At 34.3% G+C, this 27,368-nt stretch overlaps 1 protein-coding gene across 1 annotated transcript in view; it reads left to right on the plus strand.

Annotated features, from left to right (window-relative positions):
• LOC140169176 (uncharacterized) overlaps positions 1 to 27,368 on the plus strand; it is a 46,193-nt gene that overhangs the window by 12,153 nt on the left and 6,672 nt on the right. The window contains exons 2-7 of the mRNA XM_072192433.1: positions 1,762 to 2,100; positions 15,465 to 15,560; positions 20,249 to 20,469; positions 21,338 to 21,518; positions 22,157 to 22,510; positions 24,472 to 24,807. Of these exons, the coding sequence (XP_072048534.1) occupies positions 1,762 to 2,100; positions 15,465 to 15,560; positions 20,249 to 20,469; positions 21,338 to 21,518; positions 22,157 to 22,510; positions 24,472 to 24,807 (1,527 nt within the window). The remainder of the gene's footprint in view (positions 1 to 1,761; positions 2,101 to 15,464; positions 15,561 to 20,248; positions 20,470 to 21,337; positions 21,519 to 22,156; positions 22,511 to 24,471; positions 24,808 to 27,368) is intronic.

Here is a 27,368-nt window from a genome sequence, read left to right on the forward strand (position 1 = left end):
AAAATGGGGTGGGGGTGGGGGTGGGGGTGGGGGATTGCGGGGATTTATCAACCATCCCCCGGGAGAATCTCCAGCATAAAATCAAACAGCGAAGTCAATCTGAAAACCACACATCAAACACATATTTTTAAAACATTAAATAATTATTAACGCATTTTTGTTTTAGTCATAACATTTTAATAACTTTGTCTGGTTAAATGTTATGTTATGAAAACAGTTATTAAAACCATTTTGCCACATATCAACTCTTAATAATAATATTATGTTTTCAAAAACGTTTCTTAAATGTTATTAAAGCGTTTTATATACTTTACATAAGCATTATGCTTTTTCTGTAAGACGTTTCATGTCTCCTGGGAAATAACTAAATTTAAGAAACAAATTTCGAATCTGACGTAAGCAAACGAATAAGTCAGTCGAAAGTCCACGAAGCAATATGCATTTATATGTGGTCAATTTGATCACAGGCGTGCCGCTATCTCTTTATAACTGAAAATAAATTTTATAGCATAAATAATAGAATGAATCTGGGTCTGTTTGACACATGGAGGTATAATTCAATTTTATACATGTGTTTTCTGTTTTGTACAATGTCGCTGTTTCATTTCATCATTGTTCAAGGTTTTTACATAACTTGATTAAAATGTCTTGAGACTGAAAATATGTTTACCATTGACATCTAAAAAACGCAACACAAAAATATTATTATTTTCCTTGTCAAAACAATCTGGACGGTGCATACATTATAGTCAATACAGATGCCCCAACAAACACGCAACGTTTTGGACAAAAGGTTAGAAAAGTTTGCCAGAAAACGTTTAAATGTCGGGTTATATAAAGGGCATATAAAGGGTAATAATTTTCATTACATTAAAAACATTTGTTGATTACTGCAAATATTCTAACATAATGTTATTTAAGTGTTGACAAAATATTTGGCAAATTTTTTTACAATGACATTTTGAAAACATTTTAAAATTGATAATTGTTGTAGTGTGTTTTCATAAATAAACATTTAAAAAAATTTTCTTAGCCTTTATATAACCCAACCTTTAATATTATTAAAGCGTTTTTATCTAAAACAAAGCCCATAATACCACCTGTTTAAAACGTGTTTGCTGGGGCCTTTGCACAATACAATAGCTCATTATCTAATAGTTATGTTTCCCGTAACGGCCCTACCGGTTTAATCTGAGATAAGAAAGGAAATGATGAGAAAAGGATGGGGTCGATGTCACGTCGAGTTATTTGGGGTGTTGGGGTATGGTAGTAAAGACTAGTAGAGTTGCACCCTATTCGGTAATCGCTTCCATATTGTACTCTGCTGCCAGGGACTTACGAAGGCATTAGAATTTCTATGGTAAATGACATAACTGGTTTGATATTCAAATAGCTGGGCACACCTTAACGGGCACCATTTGCTTCGGTGAACTCACTGATTCTTACTGTACAGGTTGAGTGAACATGATTAGCCAGCTACTTTGTAACCAAAATGATGCGACAGGAAAAGGCCTTGGCTATCGCACGACTATAACGTGCGGACATTATATCAGGATTGTTGATTCTTGGAATGTAATGAGTTTTTTAGATAATATTATAATAACATTGGCCAACATACAATAAATTTGGTAAATGTTTTAATATAAATTTGTGGTATTTCTTTCCTTTTAAAAGGACAAAACATGAAATCGTGTATTTTAACTTACCCAAAAATATGCTTACTGCTCATTTTAATAATTGTGTCTTTCTTTTTCCACACAGATGAACAAAATCTTATTATAGACAGTGAAGCACCAATCAACATCACTTTACCTTATTTCAAAAACACCATAGATTGTAAATGGCACCTACAATCCCATCGAAACAGAATTCTTCAAATAGAATTCATAGATTTTTATCTAGCGGAAAATCAAGATTTTCTCTTCGTTTCAACATCTAGAGATTTCCGAGATGACGATGGCTTCCTTCAATTTACTGGGTTCGGTGCTCCTCGAATCTTATTTTCCTATAGTAATCAACTTTGGTTACACGTCTTAAGTAATGGGAATAGCTCTACTCAGGCGGACTTTATACTACAAGTGTCGCTCTACATGAAAGCTGGTGAGAGATCACTTGTGACCTGCTACCATAAAATGAGCGTAAAGTCGAAAGTTGGTAGTTTCGAGACAACCTGGCTTAGTGAATTGATGTTCTTTGTTTGCCGCGCACCTGTACAAGTTTGTAGTGTGTCCTACGGGCTTGAACAGGTGCGTAAGAAACAAAGAAAACCGACGCAGTAGCCTTGCAGTCTCGAAACTACCAACTTGCGACTTTATACTCATTTCGTGGTAGCAGTCGCATTTAGCTGTATTGTTTTAATTTTTTTATTTTCAGTTATCAGTAATGTTAAATATATTCTTTGAAAAAGATATAGTATTTTTTGCGCACCTTTAAGGTTATTAATTATTTTAAACTGTTGTGATTTGGTAGTTCACAGCATTTTACGAATGGTAGTGAGTTTTGGCAAAAACTGCATTGCTCAATTCATAGTGAGTGTGTAGAAGAATTAAAATATCACAGAGATACTTTTATAGGTGCTGCGGTTCCTGAGTTACGTTGTAAAGAGCGCTGAAACAACAACACTTTTGTAAAACGTACATAACTCATTAACAACAATAAATTAAGCAAGTTTGCAAAGTATACAATTTGTAGAATAAACTTTTGCAAAACATCAAGGTGTTAATTTTCAATAATATATTGATCTAGATAATGAAAATCGATTTTTAGGTTGCTTCGACCAACAATATCTCGTCTACCCTTAACACAAACAGAATATTAGCAATTTTTTACAGTCATGAAAGAAAAAAAGATTTTTAGAAAATCGTGCTGCTATGTCCAATAGCATTCAAACAAAAGCGCCAAAATTGCATATTTGTGTACGTCCATATCAAAACGATGCACTTGTCGGTTGCTACATGTGTCTCTTTTTACATAATAGCTAGGATTAAATACCAGACTCATCTCAAGTGGAGATCACTTCAAATCATTCCCAAATCACATGGATTAGGAATACAGAGAACATTCCTAAACCATGTGACTTGGGGATGATTTGAAGTGATCTGCACTTGAGATCAGCTTGGTATTTAATCCTAGCTTTTTATGTGAAAAGAGACACATGTAGCAGGCGACAAGTGCATCCTTTTGATATGGATGTACACATTTGTGTTCTAAAGACACGCATCTAGAAAATGTTTTCTTAAATTTTCTAGATTTGAACACAGATATGCCATTTTAGTCAATTTTGATATTTAGGGTAAAGTTGTTATGGCGGACAGAAAAAAATTGGGATTGAAAATAAATGTTGGCGCTTTTATCAAAAAGTGCTCATTCAGTTGGATTCCTTGCATCATTTCCTTTCTGAAAATGTATACTTTTATGTACTTATCATCATTACTTTTAAAGATACAATACAAAACAATGTCTAAAATTTCCCACTTGAGTGATCCTGCGTGCCACCTAAACACGACAAACTACCAAACCAATAGTGAATACTTAACACATTTTCAAAAATCAAAGATTATTATTAGACCTTTTCTCTCTTGTAGATGCTTTTGAAATTCGCATCAGCAGTAACGGGTTTTTTTTCAAACAACAATTACGTACTACAACAATAGCTCATACGATTTTTCAATTACTTAACCAATTATAGCTTTTGCAAGCCGTTTTAGTTTCTTGATACACATTTTGATGTCTGTTAGGTTTTATTATTATTTCGAAGCTTTTATTGGTACCGCAGCCACCTAAACAAAATCGATTTAACTTGATTGAATCGCTAAAAAATAGTGTGCAATCTTGTTTATTACTAACTACTGGTTGCAGGATTCCCAGCAAACACAAAACGTTTTCGACATCATTCGCAAAAGGTTATAAAAGGTTGTCAGAAAACATTTAAATGTCGGGTTATATAAAGGGTACATTAATGGTATAAAACGTTTTCATAACATTTAATACACACCTATGACGTCGCGCTATTGTTTTACCGCTCCATTATTTTCCACGAATGGAGCGATGATCACAATAACACGCCATTCGTAAATGCCTTTCTCTTTTCTCTGAAAAGCAAATACTTTTCAGGGAAAAAGTACAGGCATTTACGAATGTAGTGTTAATATCAATTGCACTTTTGAAAAGCAAGTATTTGCGAAAAGTGCGGAATTGTTATCATCACTTCATTCATGCAAAACAATGATACGAAAAAACAAGAAGAAAATTATTTTCATTAAGGGGGTACTACACCCCTGGCCAATTTTGTGCCTATTTTTGCATTTTTCTCAAAAATTATAGCGCGTTGGTGACAGGTAAGATATGTATATTATAGGGGCAAAGACTACAACTATACTGCACTGAAAATTCAGCAACTCAAGGCAAGTAGTTACTGATTTATTGATCAAATATTGGTTTTCCCTCATTTTTGAATGTAACTCCACAACTGTTGTCTGTGCTGAAATAAAATTTCCAGTGCAGTAGTTGTAGTCCTTGCCCCTATAATATACATATCTTACTTGTCATCAATGCGCTATAATATTTGAGAAAAATGCAAAAATATGCACAAAAAATTGGCAGGGTGAAAAGTACTCTTAATAATAAATTGAGGAAGCGGATAGCAACATTTGCACAGTATTGTTATGGGATCTGAGAGCACATCAGACATATCGAATTGCATGCTGAATACGAGGATTGTCCCTATATCTAAAAATAATAATAATTTTGATTTTGTGAAATTCGCGATATAATACAAATTATTAAAATTTCATATTTTTTATATTTTTCCAAATTTAACAGTCCTCGAAGTAAACTTTATAAATCTAATGATATGTAATTAAACTATAGGCCTAGGTAGCTGGGATGAAAAGCCGACTCAATTGAAAATTTGACCTTTCATATTGAACTTAAACATTTTTTCCAAAAAGACCTAAATTTTTTGGTGTTTTGAGGAAAAAATCTATATCTTTAATAATGAAGGTCACAATTTTCATATGATTGACGGCTGTTCAACCCAACTTCCTACTATTTACTGCATATAATTAGATTTATACAATTTACTTTGAGGACTGTTAAATTTCAAAAATATCAATTTTTTATAATTTGCCATAAAATGTGTATAGTATCGCGAATTTAATAAAAATCTAAATTATTTGATATCAGAAGGATGTGTCTGATTTGCTCTCAGGTGCCACAAAAAAATCGTAAAACGTCGCTATCCGAGCCCTTACAATGCAATCTGTGAAAAGCAAGTCAAGATCAAAACGGGCAGGTTAAATTGTTGGCTAAGTTGTACTTATTATGCAAGATGTATTTTTACCCTCACTTTGGTAAATGCTTATTTAGGCTTTACTTGTAGGCCCTTTATTTATTTATTTGGACCTTTCTTTCTACGCTTACTGTTTTTTATAACATTTTTTTTCTTCTTTATATTTTTATACGTTTTCAGTGGCTTAGCCCCTACTATATTGTCATATTTTGGGCAACATTGCTACATATACATAATACACATTCTGTATCAATGTATTTAGGCCTATGAATCTGTTTATTTTTAAATCGTTCTCTTCGGGCATGTTTAATAATGATAAAAGCCACAGTAGGTATATTTTCTGTATAATTTGTATTTGTCATTAGTATATCTGATGTTTCATCTGATGGTATTTTGGTATGCTTGAATATTTACATACATCGATCAGTAGGCCTATCCGATACCGTAAAATGGGGTAACTTTGGGCACTTTTCGGAGTTTTTAAACCACTGCTTCCAAACAAAACCAAATATATTTCTAATTATCTCTTTTTTATGACATTAGGGTTCCTTCTAGACCTTGAAGTTGAAAAAGATTTTGAATAATTTTGAAAGGGTGCCCTAGGGGTTGAAAATAGCCTGACCAAAGTTACCCCGCATTTGGGGCAACTTTGGTCAGAGTATTACATTCCATGAAGAAAAAAATGAAAAAATTGATCTTCGCTGTATATGGACAAGGATTTGTTTTTTGTGACATTTGACCCCTTGCAAAATTAAGCAAGCACGCATCCTTGCTCACAAATATCGATTTTTATTTTGTCAGAAAAAAATGAAAAAAATGCTCATTTTTGGTCAAAAATGCCAATATTTTCGTAACTTTCAACGAAATTGGACATGAGCGACTTTTATTTCTTCCAAATATATTTCTTAACAAATTGAGACCAAATATGACTAAAAACAATATTGCTGTACGGAAATATGACCATTTAAAAAAATATATTTGAACGACCAAAGTTACCCCGCTTACCGAAGTTACCCCATTTAACGGTAATTAAATATTACAATGTTAGGGACGATCCATTTGATTTCGGAAGGGGACTGGAAGTTGAGGTGGCTTTTATTTCGCGTCGAAGGCGGCGAAGTTTGTTTTGTTTTTGCCGACAAAGTTCAGGGACATAATAGGCCTAGGTAAAATGTGTTGTAGTACATTTAAAATTTTCGTACCTTTTCGTACCTGATTTTGGTCCTTCTGCTGCGAATCAACGATATATATCCTCGGAATGATTCAAACACAAAATTATCCAAGATAAACAATAGTGTCCATAATTGCATGGTTGTTCCAAAATCGAACACTCGATTCACAGAGAAGAGTATCATTGCTCAGGTATAGCGATAGGTGTGGCTTTCTTGAGGTACACAACTGTAATGACCATTTCATATGAACCTATATGACCTTTTTGCCCATTTTCCTTATTATGCAAAATAGAGACCTAAACGCAACTACTTCAATAGTTAACGCATTAGAAGTGGGCATAAAGAACTATTGATTGTCTAATCACTTGGATGATTTTACGAATCTACGTTTATTCAATTTGTGTAACAAACATTTTAAATCTTTATAATTCAAGAAGGTGGTTACGGATGATTTGAACTAAACACCTGGATCGTGATATGATGGGTATTTCTATAGAAATTTTACATAAAGCTGAGTCGGACTATTTTTGCACTCGCACCTAAAATTTAGTACGATCATTATATTAGTGTATTGTTCGGCATCAATGAGTAATTGATCAATTTGTAAAGAGCAGCCTATTTCAATAACACTCCATTCGTGAAAAATAATGGAGCGGTAAAACAATAGCGCGACGTCATAGGTGTGTATTAAGTCGGTTAATGGCCGCGTATTAGAACGTGAGTGGATAAGAATGGCTTCGCCGCTCCGCGGCTCAGCCATTCTTATCCACTCACGTTCTAATCCTTGGCCATTATCCTATACTTAATAACATTTGTTGGTAATTTACTGCACAGCAAACGCAAATGTTTTACAGAAAACATTTAAATGTCGGGTTGTATAAAGGGTATAAAAACGTTTTAATAACATTCCAAAAACATTTTTGAAAACTTGGTACGAATCATTCTAAACAGAATGTTATTTTGGGGTTGAAAAAATATTTTGCAAAAAATGTTTGTCCAAAATATTTACAATAACGTTTTTAAAATGTTTTCACGACCTTTATATAACCCGACATTTAAATGTTATTAAAACGTTTTGTAAAAAACATTTTAAGAACATTTCTGTGTTTGCTGGGTGCAAATATTTTAACATAATGTTATTTAAATGTTGACAAAATATTTGGCCAAAAATGTTTGCAAAAATAGTTTACAATTTCGAAAACATTTTTAAAATATTGTTGTAGTGTGTTTTCATACAAAACGTTTAAAACGATTTCATGACATAACCCGACATTTTAATGTTATTAAAACGTTTTTACCTAAACCAAAATTCCAAATATAACTTATTTAAAACGTTTTAAAAACGTTTTTGTGTTTGCTGGGATTACAAGCAACATGATTGAATTGATAGTGACTTTTGTCAACATGTTTGCAAAATGTGAGTCATGTAACGGTTAGGTGTCAGTGAAAGAACGGTACCATCAAAAACGTTTGTTTGTTTCCCGGAGGGGGCACGCACATAAATGGTCTGTACGCATGCGTGACCAAAAAAACAAGGAAAATGGGGTGTGTTTTTTGGGGGCAAGGCAAGTTACGCGAGTGACGCATTTAGGGTCTAAAAAACAGTGATTTTCAAGAATAAGGGTAGTTTTCAGAAACTGAACAACTTGTTTAGGGTACCTTTTCAAATTTTTGGTAAATTACAAGTCCAAAAAGGGTACATTTTTTCATTTTTACTAGCCAAAAAACTCATTAGGGGGTACATTTTATATTAAATTACCTTATTAAGGGCCTAAATTTGCTGGTAGGGTAAAACTCGTTTAGGGGGTGTTTAAAGAAAATTTGGTCACGCATGCGTACACTATCATACTTGAGTGGCCCCCTGGGGTTTGTTTGTTTTTAATGCCCGCACCAGACAGCAACAATGTAGTGCGTAAAAGAATTAAGGTACCAGTTATTTTCACCCCTGTCTATCCTAAACAATTATGACAAAATTAAAACAATCAGCCAGTACATGTAACCATTAGCTACAGAAATTTGTCAGGGATAAAAAGGGACGACAAAGAATAAAGTCCTTACTAAAAATATAACAAAACAATGACAAATATTTGGCTATGCCCCCTCACGCCAAAATCCTGGCTATGGCTATTAGCTGCTAGGTCCAATGATGACTATGTCTTTGTTTATTATATTCAGGGGTGAACATAACTTGTAGCTTGTACCTTAATTCTTTTAAGCAATGAAGTTGATGTTGTTGAGATATAAAACAGCCATAGGGTCCACAACTTATAAGCCCCCCCCCCCCTAAAGTTGCATCTGAGTCCATAGGAGTCAACTCTCAAACAATACAGTAGGCTAGGTCTGTCCATGTGTTTGCTAAAGAAAATCTGACTGCTATGGACTCAATTGCAACTTTTAAAACAGTCTCTTTTCTTACACAATTAACCATTGTGACTGAACGCAATGATGTGTAACGCTACAAATTGGTCCACAGGGGTAAGACAAATAGGGCTGTACATATCTTTTTACATCTTTATATTTTTGTAAATATTTTTCGACTTATTTTAAAAAGTATTTGGGGGTGGGAACTTATAAGTTGTGGACCCTATATGTGACCCGGCAGCACAAATGAGCCGTAAATTCCCTAAATTGTATTCTGAGTTACGGTGTAAAATGTGTACGAAGGTCATATTCATCGGTAACTTAAGCTGGCCCGACATCCGTCTCATTTCGATAGTCAAAAACTAATCAATAATCCTATTGTTGAAGTGGATAATAAGCTTCTACCTTAGATGGCTATAGAACTTTTAATAGCTCTGGTCTTTGTTTGCTTATATTGCTAAATCCTGCTCAAGTGGTGGGTTACCAGGCATTGTATTTTGTACAGGTATGCATAACCAACAATTAACAATGAGAGAACTTTCTTAAACCTCGTTGACTTGGGGATGATTTGAAATGACCGCCAATTATGACTGTTTGATATTTATTGCCAACAATGTGGAAAAAGAGACACATGTAAAAACGTAAAAAGCTATAATTTTGTTGAAGGAGCAAAGTTTAACAAACCATAACCCTGCTTCTGGATATCGTTTGAAGTCAAATGATATACCATTTTTAAGTTTATGATGTTTATTTTTTTAACACGAAATAAAACAAAATTGACCGGGGGAGGAATTTACGGCTCATTCGCCGTGGACGGTCACATATAATCTCTTTGACTATAAAAGTGTTCTTGCATTATAAAATTTGAAAATTACACGTCATTATTAATCCATTCCAATGAGCTGATGAGTCAATCGGGTAATCTACAATGAACAATAAACGCCTCGTGTGCTTAGTACTCAAAATAGCATTATTGAATCTAAGGAACGGATACAAAATTTGTAACATTTGTATAAGAAAAAACCGGTATTTTTCATAATTTAGAAATTATAAAGCGATTTGACATTGCAGTAACATACATTGTTCTTTCATGTTTGGTTCAGACACTAAAGTCCCCCCCCCCCTCACGGCAGAGTTCTTTCAGGGACACCCTGTATATATAAGACAAATTACTAAATTTATGCGGCAACTAGCGATTGTCACTTTTCATGCTACAATTCTGAACCAGAATTATGAAATCGTAGTAAATCACTATTTAAGGGATCTGGAATGAGCGTTTTGAGCGTTTCGACAGTATTTTTGTGGGACATGAGAACACATCAGACATATCGAATTGCATTCTGAATACGAAGAATGTCTTTCTGATATCAAATAATTTTCATTTTTTGAAATTCACGATACAATACAAATTTTATGACAAATTATTAGCTACTAGGATATAGCAAGCATCGTGGAATGCACGAACTCATTTTCACCTTTAATTGATGAACTTGAATATGTTGATGATTATGATGATTGTGTGTGTATTGATAATAATGATGTGTTTAAAAATGATGATAAAGTCACAAAACCCAAAAAACGCCGTCATAGACGAGGAGGTAAGAATAAGTCAATTAGAAATAACTGTACACAAACTAAAATTAAACTTGCTTTCAACAATGTAAACAGACTTCATCCAAAAGTTCATGAAGTTGAGAAGTTAATTAATGATGAAAATTTGATGTTTTTGGCATTGCTGAAACTTTCTTTAAAGGAGATGATGGAGTTAATATACAAGGTTACAGATGGGTGGGCAAAAATAGAATTAATAAAGGGGGAGGGGGCATCGGTCTTTTAATTTCTGAGTCGACTTGTGTTGTTATTGATGACGATGTCTTTAATTCATCCGATGATGAGTATGAAAGGTTGTGGGTTAAAGTGTGTTTCGATGATAAACCAATGTACATAGCAGTAGCGTATTTCCCGGGTGAAGGTGTTAACGCGGACTTGACTAATGAATTATATGGTCAATTACTTTCTGAAGTTATGCTCATTGAGGATCAAGATGACGATCCCGATATCTTGATCATGAGCGACATGAACGCCAGAATTGGCCGGGAAATTCCCTTTGGTGATCCTGTATTAAACAGTAATGGTGAACGCCTACTTAATTTTCGTGATGATTCAAATTTAGAGATTTTAAATTGTACTAAAAAATGTATTGGTAAAAAATAACTTGGTCTAGAGGTAATTTGAAGAGTACTATTGATTATATGTTATGTTCTGATAGTTTCATGCAAAGAGTAAGTCAAATGATAGTTGATGAAGAACGTAAATACGGTTTAGGCAGTGACCATAATGTCTTATTATTGACTTTGAACACGTTAAAAAGTGTAAGGATATGGATAAAAGTATGTTAACAATAACAAAAAGGTTATTTGGAATATTCAAAAAGACACAGATTATGTAGCTTACCAAAATAACTTGAGGTTAAACTTTTGCGATTGGGATATTGATTCTTTTGATGATGTTGATACAATGTGGGATTCATGGAAAGGTAAAGTTCTGGCGGCAGCGTCTGAGGGATTAGGATCTAAAGAGATTAAAGGAAAATGCAATTCTTGGTTTGACAAGGACATTGATTCTGGTATAAAAGATCGTAGAAACGCAGCAAGGGAGCACAGGAAGTGGGCAAAGGGTGATCAAGGGGACAAAGAAATAGGCGATAATTTATGGAAATCCTATCAGGATAAGCGTCTTCATGTCAAAAATCTAATTAAGAGTAAAATTACACAAATGCGAGTTAACAGGTCTATTGATCTTGCAAAGAAAGGGGTCCAGCTTGTAAAGACTTCTGGAAAGTACTTAAGGGTAATCATAATAGTCATAAGAATTCTGATGTACATTGTATTAAAATACCGCATTCTGATGAAATATTGTATGATAAAACAAAGATGAACCAAACTATTCTCCAATATTGGCGTACTTTAGGCAAGATGTACATGAATATTAATGATAATGATGAGAATAATGTAAGTACAAATAGAGTAAACATGGTTAATAACATGGTTAATTCAATTAGGTGTCACTCAAATGGTAATGTTAATGACGATAATTGCTTGCATGATGTTGAAATTAATATGGATATTGTTTTAGAAGCATTAAGCCTAGCGAAAAATAACAAATCTCCCGGTCTAGATGGAATCACAAATGAACTTCTTAAAAACGGTGGTGAATATATGCATACAACTATCCTAGTTATGTTTAAGAAATGTATTGCTCTTGAGAAAACTCCTAAGGAATGGAATCGCGGCATAATTGTTCCTATTTTTAAAAAAGGGGATCGCAAAGATCTTAATAATTACAGGGGTATATCACTTACTTCATGCGTTTCAAAAATATTTAATAGAATAATTGCGATGAGCATCTCAAAATTTTTGGAAAATTCAAACACGCTTTCGGAAGTCCAAGGCGGGTTCCGTTCTCTACATAGGTGCGAAGATCACGTGTTCACACTAAGAAGCATTACCGCATGCCGGTTAGCAGAAGGAAAGAAAACATTTATGGCATTTTTAGATTTCCGTAAAGCGTTTGACACGGTTTGGAGGGAGGGTTTGTTGTTGGCAGCTTGGAATTCAGGGTTAAGGGGTCGTATGTGGAGATTGGTCGATGCACTCTATGATAATGTTCAGGCTCAGGTCAAATTTGGTAGTATCGAAACTGATTTCTTTGAAGTTTCTGAAGGAGTAAAACAAGGTTGTGTATTATCACCTGTATTATTCTGTATTTTCATTCATGAATTCACTAAATTGCTTAAAAAACACAATGTTGGTGTGAGGATTCATAACGTATGTGTTGGTAGCCTTTTTGGGGCAGATGATGTTGTCTTACTTGCAAACGATGAAAACGAACTTAACAGAATGTTAAACATAGCAGCAGAATTTGCTAATGACTGGAAACTGAGCTTTAATCACGATAAATCTAATATTTTAATTGCAGGTCAGCGTATCGATAATAGTAAGTTATGGAAGTTAGGCGATAAATGTATTTTAGAAGTTGATTCATATAAGTATTTAGGCGTAAACATATCTCGCAACATCTCAGATCACCATCACATTCAGGAAGTAATTAAAAAAGGTAATAGACTAATTGCGTACATTAAGTCTGTAATCAATAATTTTGATAACTTTAATCGTGTCTATTATGGTGATATTTTATGGAGAACAATAGCCCTACCATCAATTAACTATGCTAGCGCAGTGTGGATTCCTAGTAGTCAGGCAGACATTGATAAAATTGAAAATCTACAGCTGCAAATGGCGCGCCATATTCTAAAAGCACCACGGAATACACCGCGGGCAGCGCTTTATGGTGATTTGGGATGGGTCCCAATTTCCACTATGCAGAATTCGTTTAGGGCAAAATACTTTGCACGTGTTATTGAAATGGAGCATCATCGTTGGCCTAAATTGCTTCTAAACACGATGATTAGTTTAGACATTGAGCCCTCTAAATTGCGATACAAATTTTAAAATTGTGTTCAGAATATTTTATGCAAATGCGACTTAAATGACGTCATTGATCGCGCAAAAGTGGGAATAGCTTCTAGTAATCCACAATGGGCTAAATCAATTAAAGGTACTATCTATAACATCTTTAATAATGAATGGAAAGATGATGTTAAATCTAAATCTTCTCTCATCGATTATTTGACAATCAAGAACGTTCCATGTATGGAAACTTATCTCTTAGATGAAATTGATTTTCATGGTGCTTGTCTCAAATTCAAGATTCGCTCAAACACACTTCCTTTAGAACGTAAAATTAGCAGATGGACTCCAGATAACGACGGTATATGTAAACTTTGTAACATTGGTGTTGAAGATGTAAAGCATTTTCTTTTTACTTGTCATGCACTTAACAATATTAGAGCTGATGAATACTGTAAACTAGAGAATGAATTGATTAATTTAAATGGCCTTGATATATGGGAATTGTTTATCTCTGGCAATCTAGATGTAAAATTTAATCTTGCTCTTGGAAGTACAGCGACCACTTTCTGTAATATAAGTAATGCTGATGATATATATGAAATTTTTGATAAATTCTGTAAATCTTGAGCAAAGAGAGCGTGGAAAGCAAGATCAGAATTGAAGTCTACTGATAACTAATAATTGTATGTGCTAAATTCTGCGTTGCTTGTTTAATATAATCTATATTGTATATAATATTTTTATTGCCGTAAACCCACTTCAAGTCAACTTGGGTTGAGGTAGTTGTGTGTTTTCCTCATTCATTTGTCATTCAATATGTATTTCTTTTGCTGTACAACAAGTTTTACTTTTGACTTGTGCTTTTTTACGGTCACCTTTGTATAATATTTGTGTAATTTGCTTTGTTTCCTTTAATATCTTGTTTATGAACGCACCGCCGGATTGGCGTGTGCCACTGTTACAAAAGTGTATGTTCTAATAAATAAATAAATTAGAATTTGATATTTTTCACATTTTTGATATATAACAGCCCTCGAAGTAAATTTTATAAATCTAATGATATATTCTTAAAGTGTATGTAGCTGGGAGGAAAAGCCGACGATCAATTGAAAATTTTGACCTTTCATATTGAAGATATGGATTTTTTTCCCCAAAAGACCTAATTTTTTGGGGTGTTTTGGGGAAAAAATCCATATCTTCAATACGAAAGGTCAAAATTTTCAATTGATCGTCGGCTTTTCATCCCACCTATATACACTTTAAGAATATATCACCAGATTTATAAAGTTTACTTCGAGTTCGAGTACTGTTAAATATCAAAAATATCAACTTTTAATCATTTGCCATAAAATGTGCATTACATTTCGAATTTCAAAAAATCTAAATTATTTGATATCAGAAGGACATTCTTCGTATTCAGAATGCAATTCGATATGTCTGATGTGCTTTAACATCCCACAATAAATACTGTCCAAACGTTCATACCCCATCCCTTAAAGGCATTTTTCACTGAAAATAAATGACAGACGATATAAAAGTATAACATTTTAGACCTGATGCTTGAAAAAGTCAACCTTAGCTTATCACAAATAAAGAAGCTGTCAAGTAAAACACCATTTTCTGAAATATAAAATCTTTAAGTAGATTTTAATGTATGGAAAGTTAACTGTATCTTGTTAGGGATGAAATCAAACTCAACTGGCGTTTGACAGTCGGTTCTGCCCGGTTCCGTTGGGTTTCTGTTGTTTTAAACAGTGGAAAACGGACGGACCGGGCGGAACCGGCAGTCAACCGCCGGTCGAGTTTTTATTTCATCCTTTGATATCTTTCTTTTTCCATTGCTTCTGGTTTTATTTTTTATTTTCATACACTCTCAGATAGCGAGAACCAATTTGAGCAAAATGATGCAAAGAGTGTATTAATTTGTTTTGTTTGTTGTTGTTATCATTTGTGATTTCTCGTTAAAAATGTTGGGTTCTACAACCAGTGTTATTATTGGAGTTCAAAACGGATTTAATTCGAAGGTTTTCACGAGTGACATGTTCTTTAATCATATTACAATTTTAGTCTTTCGATTTTAAGCAATGTTTTTTTTTTTTAAATTGTAGCCACTTCATTAAATTATATTAAATTCCTTATATTCACTTCATTGATTTCTTTTTTATACAGAACATCCGTCCTGTCGCAAAAACGAGGTAACATGTGGGAAGTCAATACTGCTCTGTCTGGACCAAGGCACACAATGTGATTCCGAGTCATCTAAAAGTATGTACATGCAAATAAGATAAATACTTATTATTTGACATTTTACGCTTCGAAATTTACAATATATGTGACAAACATACCCAGCAAACACAAAACGCTTTTGACATTATTCACAAGGGATTAGAAAAGATTGCCAGCCAGAAAACGTTTAAATATCTGGTTATAAGGGCATATAAAGGGCATAAAACGTGTTCATAACCTTCAAAAACATGTTTTGATAACATATTGCAAATTTCTAAAATACGGTTATTACTTAAAAGTGTTGACAAAATATTTTGCCAAAAATGTTTGCCAAAAATGTTTGCCAAAAATATTTTACAATAACATTTTGACAACATTTTAAAAATGTTGTTGCAGTGTACACAAAACGTTTTAAAACGTTTTCGTTAAAACGTTTTCGTGACCTTTATATATCCCGACATTTAATGTTATTAAAACGTTTTTACCAAAACCGAACCCAAACTATCACCTGTTTCAAACATTATGGGATACATACCTGATGTCAGGTAATACGAAAAATTCAGACAAACAATACAATAAAGAAAATTATTTGGAAGTGAGTAAATTATATTTATAATGATAATGTGAATGAAAAAATAAATAAATATAACGCTTGTCTAACATTGTTAGTTTCATAGCCAACATGAAGACGTAAGAACAGTAGAACATGATTAAGCAGACAAATTAAATTTGTGTTAACCGGAAATTTTCAACGTACAATTCATGAAATTGACTGGCGCACAGAAAAAGCAGATGTATATCAATATGCGAGTTTTATGTATGTGTTTGATTGAGTAACATAAATTTACTTCAGTACATCACCTTTGGAATGCCATAATTATATTATGTACCACCATTGGAATTCCATTTACTATCATGTTAACATATCCTTGACAACTTGAAAAAAAGATTAAAATAACAACATGACTCACTGTGAAGCAATAGTTCCATTAAAATCAAAATCAATCTGCACGAATGCATGAAGATCAAATTTGCATTGTATTCCCGAGACACTTTATTATAAGTCCTTTGTTGTCTGATGAATCTCATCAAAATAAAAAGACACAAAGGTGGCTGTAGACGGGTTTAAACAACTTTAATTTCACCTGTGTGCAATGTTCTTGATAAATGTCTTTTTAATGTTGAAGGCTACTCTTTCCGTACATAAATGTCTAAGAATTGAATATGCCGACTTAATTGTTTGAACCTGAAGTATGTATAAATCGTAATTATTGCTAAAACATTGTATGGATAAGAAGATGCATTACATGCATCAAATGGAGATTTGGCGACAATTATTAAAGCTAATTTTATACTCGATCGCCAAGCGATTGCAGATGCACCGCTTTTGGAAAGCGATGGGCAATCGCCGGATTTTGCGATGGATCGCTCGTCGGTTTTGCATTTATACTTATCATGGCGATAATGATTGCAGAATTAAAATATTCTAAATGCCACAAAATACATTTCTGGAACATCCACTGCTGTCAATAATTATTGCTTTAAATTAATTCATCACCGAAAGTTAATAATCGAGAAAGGTAAATTAATTAACAAACTAATAGATCCAGTTGGTTGTAAATGATTGGTTGATGCATTCACGTGTCACGCGATATCGCTCGGAAGTTGAGATTTCTTCAACACGCAAAAGCAACGTCGTTTTGGCCTCGCCGATTTGTATCGATTGATCAGCCTGACGCTCTAAAAACAGAAGTAAACACTGAGCATGAGTGAGAATCGCATTTCTGCAAAAGCGATCGAGTATAAAATTCAACTTTACATCACATGGAAAATTCACCAAGAAACTCATTCATTACACAAGGCTGCGCCCATTGTCCTTCCAATTATGACAAGTCATTTTTATAATTTCTCTTTATTACATTCCTTTATGAAGTGTTTACTGGCCAAACATATTGTATTTACCATTTAGTGGAATGACTTCATGGTTGGTTTCTCATGTCAACATGATGTTGCGGACAGAGATGATGACGAATGACGAAAGAATAACGCGGCACATACACCTTCAAATATATCGGGCAATATCAAAGACTCTAGATACAAAATCTACCATTGTGTACTGTTGTGATCGTGGTGTACAGTGCACAATGGTAGATTTTGTACCGGTATCTATTCTAGGGTCTTTGATATTGCCCGATAATATTGAACGTATGGGCCGCATAAGAGTGAGAAGAGACATATTTATAAAAATGTGACAGAGGGAAGGGTAGAGAGAGCAGAACAGTGAGAGAGGGAGGGAGAGGCCCGGGAGAGGGAGATAACTACTTGTACACGTGGATATATTGGAAAAAAGAGTGAGAGAGTGAAACGGAGAACAACCCTCTTTTAATGGAAAAGTTTCACTCTAAAAAGACCAAGAATAATATTAAGGTTAGCAACTATTTTAAACTGTTACGATTTGGTAGTTCACAGCATCTTGCGAATGGTAGTGAGCTTTGGCACAAATTGTATTGATCATTTTATACCGAGTTTGTAGAAGAATTAAAATATCACAGATAATTTTGGTGGTCCGGTGGTTCTTGAATTATGTTGTTAAGAGGGCTGAAACAGCAACACTAAGTAAAACGTATAAGTTTTCAAAGTATATGATTTGTAGAATGAGCTTTTGCAAAACATCAAAATGTTATTTTTCAATAATATATTGATTTAGATAATGAAATTTTTTTTGGTTAATTCGACTAGCAATACCTAGGTTTTCCCGATATAGCGTTGCCGTAAGGCAGCAACACCCTCAAAATGCATGTATTGGAAGTATCGTAACTTCACATACGACATACAAAGTACGTTTTTTTTTAAAGGAAAAGATTCAAGGAATCTAAATATAAACACAAATTTGACATGTTTGATGGAAAACAACAATTTCACACCAAAAAACCAAAAAACAAAAAACACATTTGGGAATGTATGGGTGTTTGTCAACGTAACTTGTATGCTTTTTCTTAATTGTACGATTCCTCAGTGAACACACAAATTGTTATAAACGCGTTTTAATTACGCTTTGGTTTTATTCAAAACGTTTAAATAGCATTTAAATGGCGGGTTATATAAAAAAAAAACCTTTTAAAACGTTTTTATGAAAAAACACTACAACAACATTTTAAAAATGTTGTCAAAATGTTATTATTAAATATTTTTGGCAAACATTTGTGCAACATATTTTATCAACACTCAGTCTGTATTAACGTTATGTTACAATGCATCTGGTTTTCAAAACGTTTTATTCACACGTTTTATACCCTTCATATAAACTGACAATAAAACGTTTTCTGTAAAAGTTATGAATATGTTTGGCACATTCCAGGGACCGATTTGTTTTAATTGTTTTTACTTTTTAATATTTAGATAATTTCTAGAAATATTTACCATAGGCACTATTAAAATTTACACATTATTATCTGGGCGAAACGGTGCATAAAATCGGAAAATATACCAAAATTTAAAAATAGAAAACGGCCCCTGGAGACAATCGTGCTCTTCACGACGAGCATTGCTTATACTTCCAGATGCTGTCACAATTTGTGGAGTTATTATTTCCAACAATAAATATACATTATTCTTGAAGTTGAAAGTGTCACATTTTGATCTTTGACATGATCGTAAAATGCGACAAATTTCGTTCTTAATTTGTACAGCATTTGGTAAGTTTGAACGGGGAACAGCAAGATAGACATCAAAGTAAATTTTCCAACAATAGAGTTCTCACACAAAATATGATGGAAAGAAAACAAAACGAATATTCTTAAATGGCAAACTGATCTTATACCCTCTATACAAAGTCATGATTTTTTATATTCGACCATGCCAGCGTCTTTGTATCAAAATAAATTACAACAAAAGGACTGATGGTTTTGGGTTAGTTATTTGTGATACACAATCGAGTTATAGCCGAGAGCGACGTATCGTAAACAAAAAGTAACAATATGACAGTTTGCATGGAATTCAATTATCTCAGTCAATTTCCTATTGATGTGTTATTCATCAAATTCGAATCAGACTCCACATATACGTAGAAGCATGTTATTATTATGTTAGTAGATAGTAGATTCTGTCTCCTTGTCCTACTCCTTGACCATGACCCGATGCCATCTTGAAGCAGCTATTCCCATTACTATAATGGAAATGTTATACTCCAATTTATAAATTGATACGTTAAGTTGGTTGCATGTCTCATCTCCCTATTCCTATCTATCTTAGGGAATAAATAAAATGAAAATCAGATAATCTAACAGAGACTCGAACCACAGACCTACTGATTACGAGTCCCATACCACTATGCACTATACCACGTAGTCCGCATCACCAGAAGTTCGTTTTTAATACAGTGCCGGAATGAAGCCCGATATTAATACTGAATATACCGCTAGTCACAAATAACACAAAAAATGGTTTTAAAACGTTACAATTAACGTGGTACAATAATATTAAATGTCCAACCACTACAACAGCACTGATTTTTGCAAAATATTTTGTCAACACTTACAAACAGTGTGTTAGAATGTTTAAGCAAGTTTAACAAATGTTTTTATATAAACCGATATTTGTACGTTTTTTACTATAGATAAGTGGATTCATTTTCCTATGAGCCAGGACCAGATTTAGGGGCAGAATCTCCAATGAGCTATTATGTTATATACTCTATTGATTTATTTCTATTATCCTATACTATACAGGGCCACTCACAGCAGATGGCATTGAATTACGTCACAACGACTATGACTATGTGGATTTTAATCCAAATATGGGCAGTCAATTGACTGTCAACATGATTCTGGGTGAAGAGAATACTTTCACATGTACTGTAAAGGACTCGCTCACGTCTACTGAAATAATCTGGGTCATTGGTGGCGAAGTGTTTGAACGCACGCCTGGCAGCTTGGTTTTGAATACCCAGGTATTTCCGGGTTTTTTCTTTTAATTTTATTTTTATAAAACTAATCTTGTTTGTTAATTTATTATTAATAATTAATTTATTATTCTTTAGTGATGCCAACATTCAGCGATTAACTTAAAGCCATCCTATAAGTAAAGTAAAAAAAAAAGAAACGTAAAACTACATGGCTTTAAAAAGACACTTTAAAATGTAAGCCTCATGCACATTTTTCAATTATTACTTGAGAACAAAAATGATTTCTTTATAGATCGTTTGGTTTCAAGATCGTTAAAACATGCTCAATATACGAGAAAGATTTGCAACCACGGGTTTGCAACATTATTGCCGTGAAGATAATTCACTTCATTTATCATGTATATAATAATTATTATGTAATACAAAATACACACTGTGTAATGAAGTTTAAAGGCATCAAAACCTTTGGGATTAAGACTACTAAGGCCAAGAATGTTGTCCTTAATTGATTTTCTGGATATTTCTGGACAAAAATATAGATTGCCAGAAAAATATAGTTTTCTAGAATTAGCTACAATTTGGGAAAAAGTCTTTGAACACTTTCGTGTAAAGAACGGAAAACTGGCACCCCTCTCTCCTGTTCAATGTTGACAAATACCAATGTCTTCAGCAGTTTGCGAATGTGTGTCAACAGTGATTGATGAGGAGAGGGGAAGGGTAAATCATTTGTAGATTCCCGGTGTAGATGCTATGTTTGTTCCATACCACAATATACGTCATTTTCATGATCATAACCAATTCTGTATGGAATTTTGACAGTGTGTACCAAGTGTTCCAAGTACTTTTTTCGGTTGTTTCACTTCCAATAACGAGATCTATCTGTTGTATCCTTTTTATGACATTTCAATTGCAGATACTTGTGGCCCAATCATCAGAACTTACCGAAGGCGGGGTGCTTGCTACCACGGGTACTATCAACTTCACGCCAACCCTTGACCACCAAGGAGTGAATCTAACCTGCACTGGTAGACACGTTGCCAGCAATGATATGGGGGATGACACCATCAGTATAACAGTCTTGCTGAATATTATAAGTATGAATACATGCATGCGCTATTGTTTATGTGATTTCTTTAACTTACGGTCACTTAGATGAGAAATGACAACGCTTGTCTGGGTAGGCAAGCCACACCTATACTGCGCATAAAAAGGAGGCATACTTAATACAAAGTAATTTCTTAAAGACACTAAAATTAAATTACAAAATAAATTAGTTATTAGATACAAAAAAATAGATACGACTAGATTAGATTAGATACGACTAGATTAGATACTTATTTATCAAACTTAAAATGCCTTTTCTGGATGCATTTCTTGCATATTAATGCGAATGTCAAATAATGGATTATGTACCTCCTGCGAGGAATATGAAGATGGCATCTATACTCCATTTCATAGTTTGGATTGCGTAATTTTATTGATTCATAGTTTCATTGATGATTAATAATACAGATTGAAATGATTAAATAAAACAAAAACTATGAGAAGGAGATGGACTCACATAGCACATGAGCTATGTACTAGCCCTAAGATAATATTGGACGCAATTTTGTTGGAAACATAGTAGCGAATAGTTTGAGCAGATATCTTTTTTTTTGTCAAATTGATATTTTATATCATTTAAAAATGATTTATTCTCATTTCAAACTTGCTTTTGTCTCCCTTTACCAAGCTGAACCAAGTAGAGTAACTTTATCAACCATCGATCCAGTTACCTCTGCAATGATATCATACAGCAATGGAGAACCAGTTGGTATCTTCACTGTCCTTGAAAACCAACCAATCAACATCTCTTGCAAAGCCGAAGATGCGGAACCAAACGCATCACTTGACATCACAATCAATAAAGTTCCTATAGCTGTGACTAACACTGTAGTTCAAGATGGCGAGTTCTTTGATACTGGAAGTAGCTGGGTTTGGAGGCGTCCGACTTATGAGGAGCATCAGGATGCTGTTTTGGAATGTATGGCGAGGAACTACGTGAACCCTGATGGGATCAAGACCGCTGTTATGATCAACGTATTAGGTAAGAAACATTTTTGGTACTTTCAATTGAATATATGAATACAAAACCCACCCAAGTCCATATTTTGGCCAAATTGAGTTAAGCATGGGAAATTGTTGCTATACATAGGCCTGTCATATATATGAAAGAACAACTCAAATTCATCCTCTGTGTCTATTGAGCATGTGAAAAATAGCATGTATGAAAGAACCACCCAATTCCATGATTTAAGTCTTGTAACACATTGATTGAAATCCAGTGTGTATAAAAGTCCACTTGTAACACATTCATTGCTAGAGAGTGACTTTTGAAAAAAAATGGGTTTAATAAAGGAAAGTGTGTGGTTTATATTACATGGCAGAATGCTTATCAACGTTATACATACATGTGTGCTTTATTTTGTATTATCTTACAAGTGGTAATTTCATTCCAACATTTTTGTCTTTGTATATGATTCAAAAAACGTCCTGGATTTAAAATGAACCCCACGAAGTCTCTGAAATGCGGGTTAATCCACACATTTGTACGTAAAACTTACCATATTGACCAGGTAAATCTAACTGAAGGAATTAAAATGATACACAGGTTTTTCTCTCAAAATCACTTCCCATGGACTTGGGTGGGTTTTGTATTCATGTATTCAATTGTTAAGTAGATTCATTGGCTATTTCGACAGAAATTTATAATAAGTTATAGTAAACTCCTCAACAAAAGTTTGCAAAATTTTTCAAGCAGATTTAGTGACATGTTCATATCGTATTGCATATCAATGGATAGCTACTTTATTTACTTTAGCAATCACCTTTTTCACGGCTGAACACACGTCTACTGAATGCAGTGGTATCTGGAACAGAATGTGCCAAATTGACCATTATTCTGTGCTCAAACAATACTAGTCACTAACCTCAATAGCGGGGGAAACCATACGCAGCCACAACAGCCAGGCACCTCCTCCTCACCAGCCTGGTCACACGTTGCTGTGGGTGGCATTTCATTCTTCAACCATTATTCGTCGCATGTCATTCAATGTCGTTGCATTGGCTACTCTGACACACACATCACGACCAAACTGGTCCGACATTAGTGTTCAATCGGGTTGGGGTCTGGGCTGATGCCGGGCCATTCCATTCTTTCTACTCCCATATTCTGCAGGTAGCCGTTGACTACCCTGGCACTGTGGGGACAAATGTTGTCATCTTGGAAGATTGCATTTAGGTCCCATATTGTGATGATATGGGATTAAAGCTTGCTACACAGAATAATGGCCAATTGGGTACATTCTGCACATTCAGACCCCACTACATTCACAAATCATGTATTAAGCGGTGAAAAGGTGATTGTTTTAAATGTGGTGTTACTGACTAGTACCTTAATTGTTTTGCGGTCTATAATTGATCCACTTTTCGGAACACCCTATAATTAAAGACAGAGATAAAAACAATGTATCGCGTCTGATGTCACTGTCAATTACGATCCTTGATTGGTTTACACAGGTTAATCAGCGCGTAAAAGGAAGACCGATCTATCTATCTGGTGCTGATCGGAGAAAAGGAATAGCAGCAAATGGCGAAAATTACGTACTTTTACAAGGCAAAAAGCAGTTTTTCTAGGCATTGTGGACATGGTGCCTTCACCAAAGAAAGTTTCCTACTATAAAGACCTAACTTTTGAGATGGTTTGCATGTCGAAAGGTGCAAAATTAACAATAAGGCGCCCGGTTATAAATCCGCGTTCAGCAAGTCATCATCGCGACACTTGTAAACAAACCGTGCTCGAGTTTGATTGACAGGTGACGTCAGACGCGATAAATTGTCTTTATCTTTGTCTTTCATTATAGAGAACACATTAGCCTACTGACAATATAGCATCAATAATTTATAACAATCACCCTTTCAGCATTTACATTTTAGGTTTTCCTTTTTACTTACGGGACCATAAATGATGCAAACATACATTTCTTTTCCTTTCTTTCCCCCGTCTAGTTCCAGTAACCACTTCACATATGGAAATAATAGTCACTCCAAAACCAATCTATGAAGATGACACGATGTTATTAGAAGAAGGGCGGAATTACACATTCCATTGCATAACCAGGAACACAAAACCAATCGCCTGGGTTCAATGGAATATCACAGGATTCGAACCCACAACATCACAAGTGAACAATTATTCCCAATTAGAAAATGGACTTTGGAATACGGAAAGCAGTGTATATATCATAGCGAATATGGAATTAGATGGTTCCAGGGATTTACGTTGTATATCAGGAAACGATATCATCTCGCCTATTACTAAACATGTTGTAATTCAGACTTTTGGTAAGTAAAATCTTACACTGCGCTAAAAAGGTATCCTTACACTTGGAAAAATAATCACAATTTCAAAATTGAAACATATTGGGGTAAATTTGGTTATAATAGCTCGTACACTATCTAATCTTGCACATTATGACACCACATTGATTCCAATGTGACATCAAGAAGTAAAGTTACAAGCAATTGAATAGACGAAGGTCCAGTTTTAAAAGTAACAAACTGGCTTTTATAAGGCGCAAAAAGATTCCAACAAGCTCAACAAAGAGACAACACAGTTTCTTCAAAGAAGTTTTATTTAAAGCAGTTTTTATTTCAGATTTTACTTCTCTGTAATTTCCATAACCCTCATTTTATTTGTCAGTTCTTTAGTTTCAGTTTTCCTTTGTTCCTTTTGTTTTAAATTAAAGGCACGCAAAAACTAGCCATTCACCACTCTCAAACCAGATGTCTAGTCAGTGAAGTTTTGAATAGGCCAGTTTGTACTTTTAGTACTTTTGGTGGTGGTGGTGGTGGTGGTGGTGGTGGTGGTGGTGGTGGTGGTGATGATGATGATGATGATGATGATGGTGATGATGATGATGATGATGGTGATGATGATGATGATGATGATGATGATGATGGTGATGATGATGATGATGATGATGATGATGGTGGTGGTGGTGGTGGTGGTGGTAGTGGTACTGGGCTTGGTACCGTATTTCCAATTGCAAATTGTCTTCTCTGAAGTTCTTCTCCATATGTTTGTGTGTTAAAATCAATTTCAATATTGTATTACGATAATCCTGGTGTGTGATCACAAGTTTATACCTGAATTGAATACAAATATGTTACTTCTTAGGTATTTTTAAAACTTGGGATCACATACCCAGGGTTTTTTGTAATACAAAATTGAAATTGACAGAAATTTGCACACAAACCTTATGGCTGTGTGCTTCACGGCAAACGATTTCCGTCCAAAAGTCACCATATTACCTGCATTGTCTTGCAAACACACCACACGGCTATAATAAATATATCCCTCCTAGCCGCCTTTAGGTTCTTTCAAAAGATAATCTTGACATTTTATTAAATGCCAGAAAACAAATTCAAAATTGAATAACAATTATTTTAATACATGAAAATTTTCAATTGTCTGCGTAAAAGACTTAAACATAAAGCCTTGTGTAGGATCTTGATCTAAAACCCTTCAACCTGATGAAAGATCATCAGTACGTTGTATTTGAATTTCTAAGAATTTTTTTATAAAACGACAACCCCCGCATATATTTTTAAATCACGTCATCAATCGTTAACAGAATAAACAACGTTTGTTCAAAAATGACCTTTAATTTTGGATTGACAATAGTAATTGATTGCAGTTAAGGGTCAAGATTTTTATGCACGCAAGTATCTTGTATATCATAATTTTTCATCTGTTTTTGCTAGCACTTTTAAGTAAATCGAATTTCACAGATGAATTTCCTTAATAGTTTTTTAAAAGAAAAGTTTCATACAACTAAAAGCAATTTCACCTAAGTAGCAAGTCTATGAGTGATGTCGAAGAATACACTGCAAAAAATAGTTTGCTCAACATTGAGTAAAAGGTCACAACTCAACGGTTGAGTAAAAAAATACCCAACATTGAGCTCATATAGGTCACAACTTAACAAATGAGTAAAGAATTACTCAACATGAGCTCAATTGTTGAGTTGTGACCTTTTTACTCAATGTTGAGTAAAATATCTTTGCAGTGTATGCCTGTTATAGTGATTGTCATAGGCATTTTTTGAAATAATTGCATGTCATTTTTTGGGGGGAGGGGGGACTATACGCACGACTCGAGCTCTTAGGCCATGGAATTATGTGTATAACGAATCAAGATTGAAGATTAACTGTCCTTTTGTATTGTTCAGGACAATGAAGGTGATATTTGATACTAATGCTGGCCATGCTCAGCAAATATAACCGAAAGTCATTCACTGACATTTTAGAATTGGCGAAATACAGTTTACTCCGCTGTCTAGAAGATGGTTATCTATTCAAATCACTCTACTGTGAAACGGCATTTCGCAAACGCCCCATTATGGCGACGGTAAACGCAGGTGGTGGCCGCATTGCATTCTCTAAATTCAGTAAATTTTCATCGTCAACCATGTAATTGAATGGGATTATTTTGAAATTTTAAAACGCTTGAAATATCACAAACAAATAGGCCTATATTGATAAATAATATAAATACAAGCTAAAACCGTTGGGTTCGATAATGAACCCCACAAAACTAACCGACTATATTGGAAAATGCCATACGGCCGGGCGGCTTCAGAAGTTGCCGGCTCGATCATGTCATCCGCCGCCTGGGTAAACGTGTAATATTTGTCACTGTATGTAATAATTAATAAGGTTTCAGTGTATTGCATAAAATATCTCTCATCCTTCCTGACGTGAAAGCTTGCAAAGGAATCTTTTCACCTATTCGTTCTGATCACAGCAAATTACTGAATAGAATCCACTATAAACATTTCACTGCTGAAAAATCAGTAACGTCGCCCTCTGTTGACAGAATAAAGCAATACAAAAGCTTGATC

The sequence above is a fragment of the Amphiura filiformis genome, chromosome 14 (assembly GCF_039555335.1).
Source record: "Amphiura filiformis chromosome 14, Afil_fr2py, whole genome shotgun sequence".
NCBI lineage: Eukaryota > Metazoa > Echinodermata > Ophiuroidea > Amphilepidida > Amphiuridae > Amphiura > Amphiura filiformis.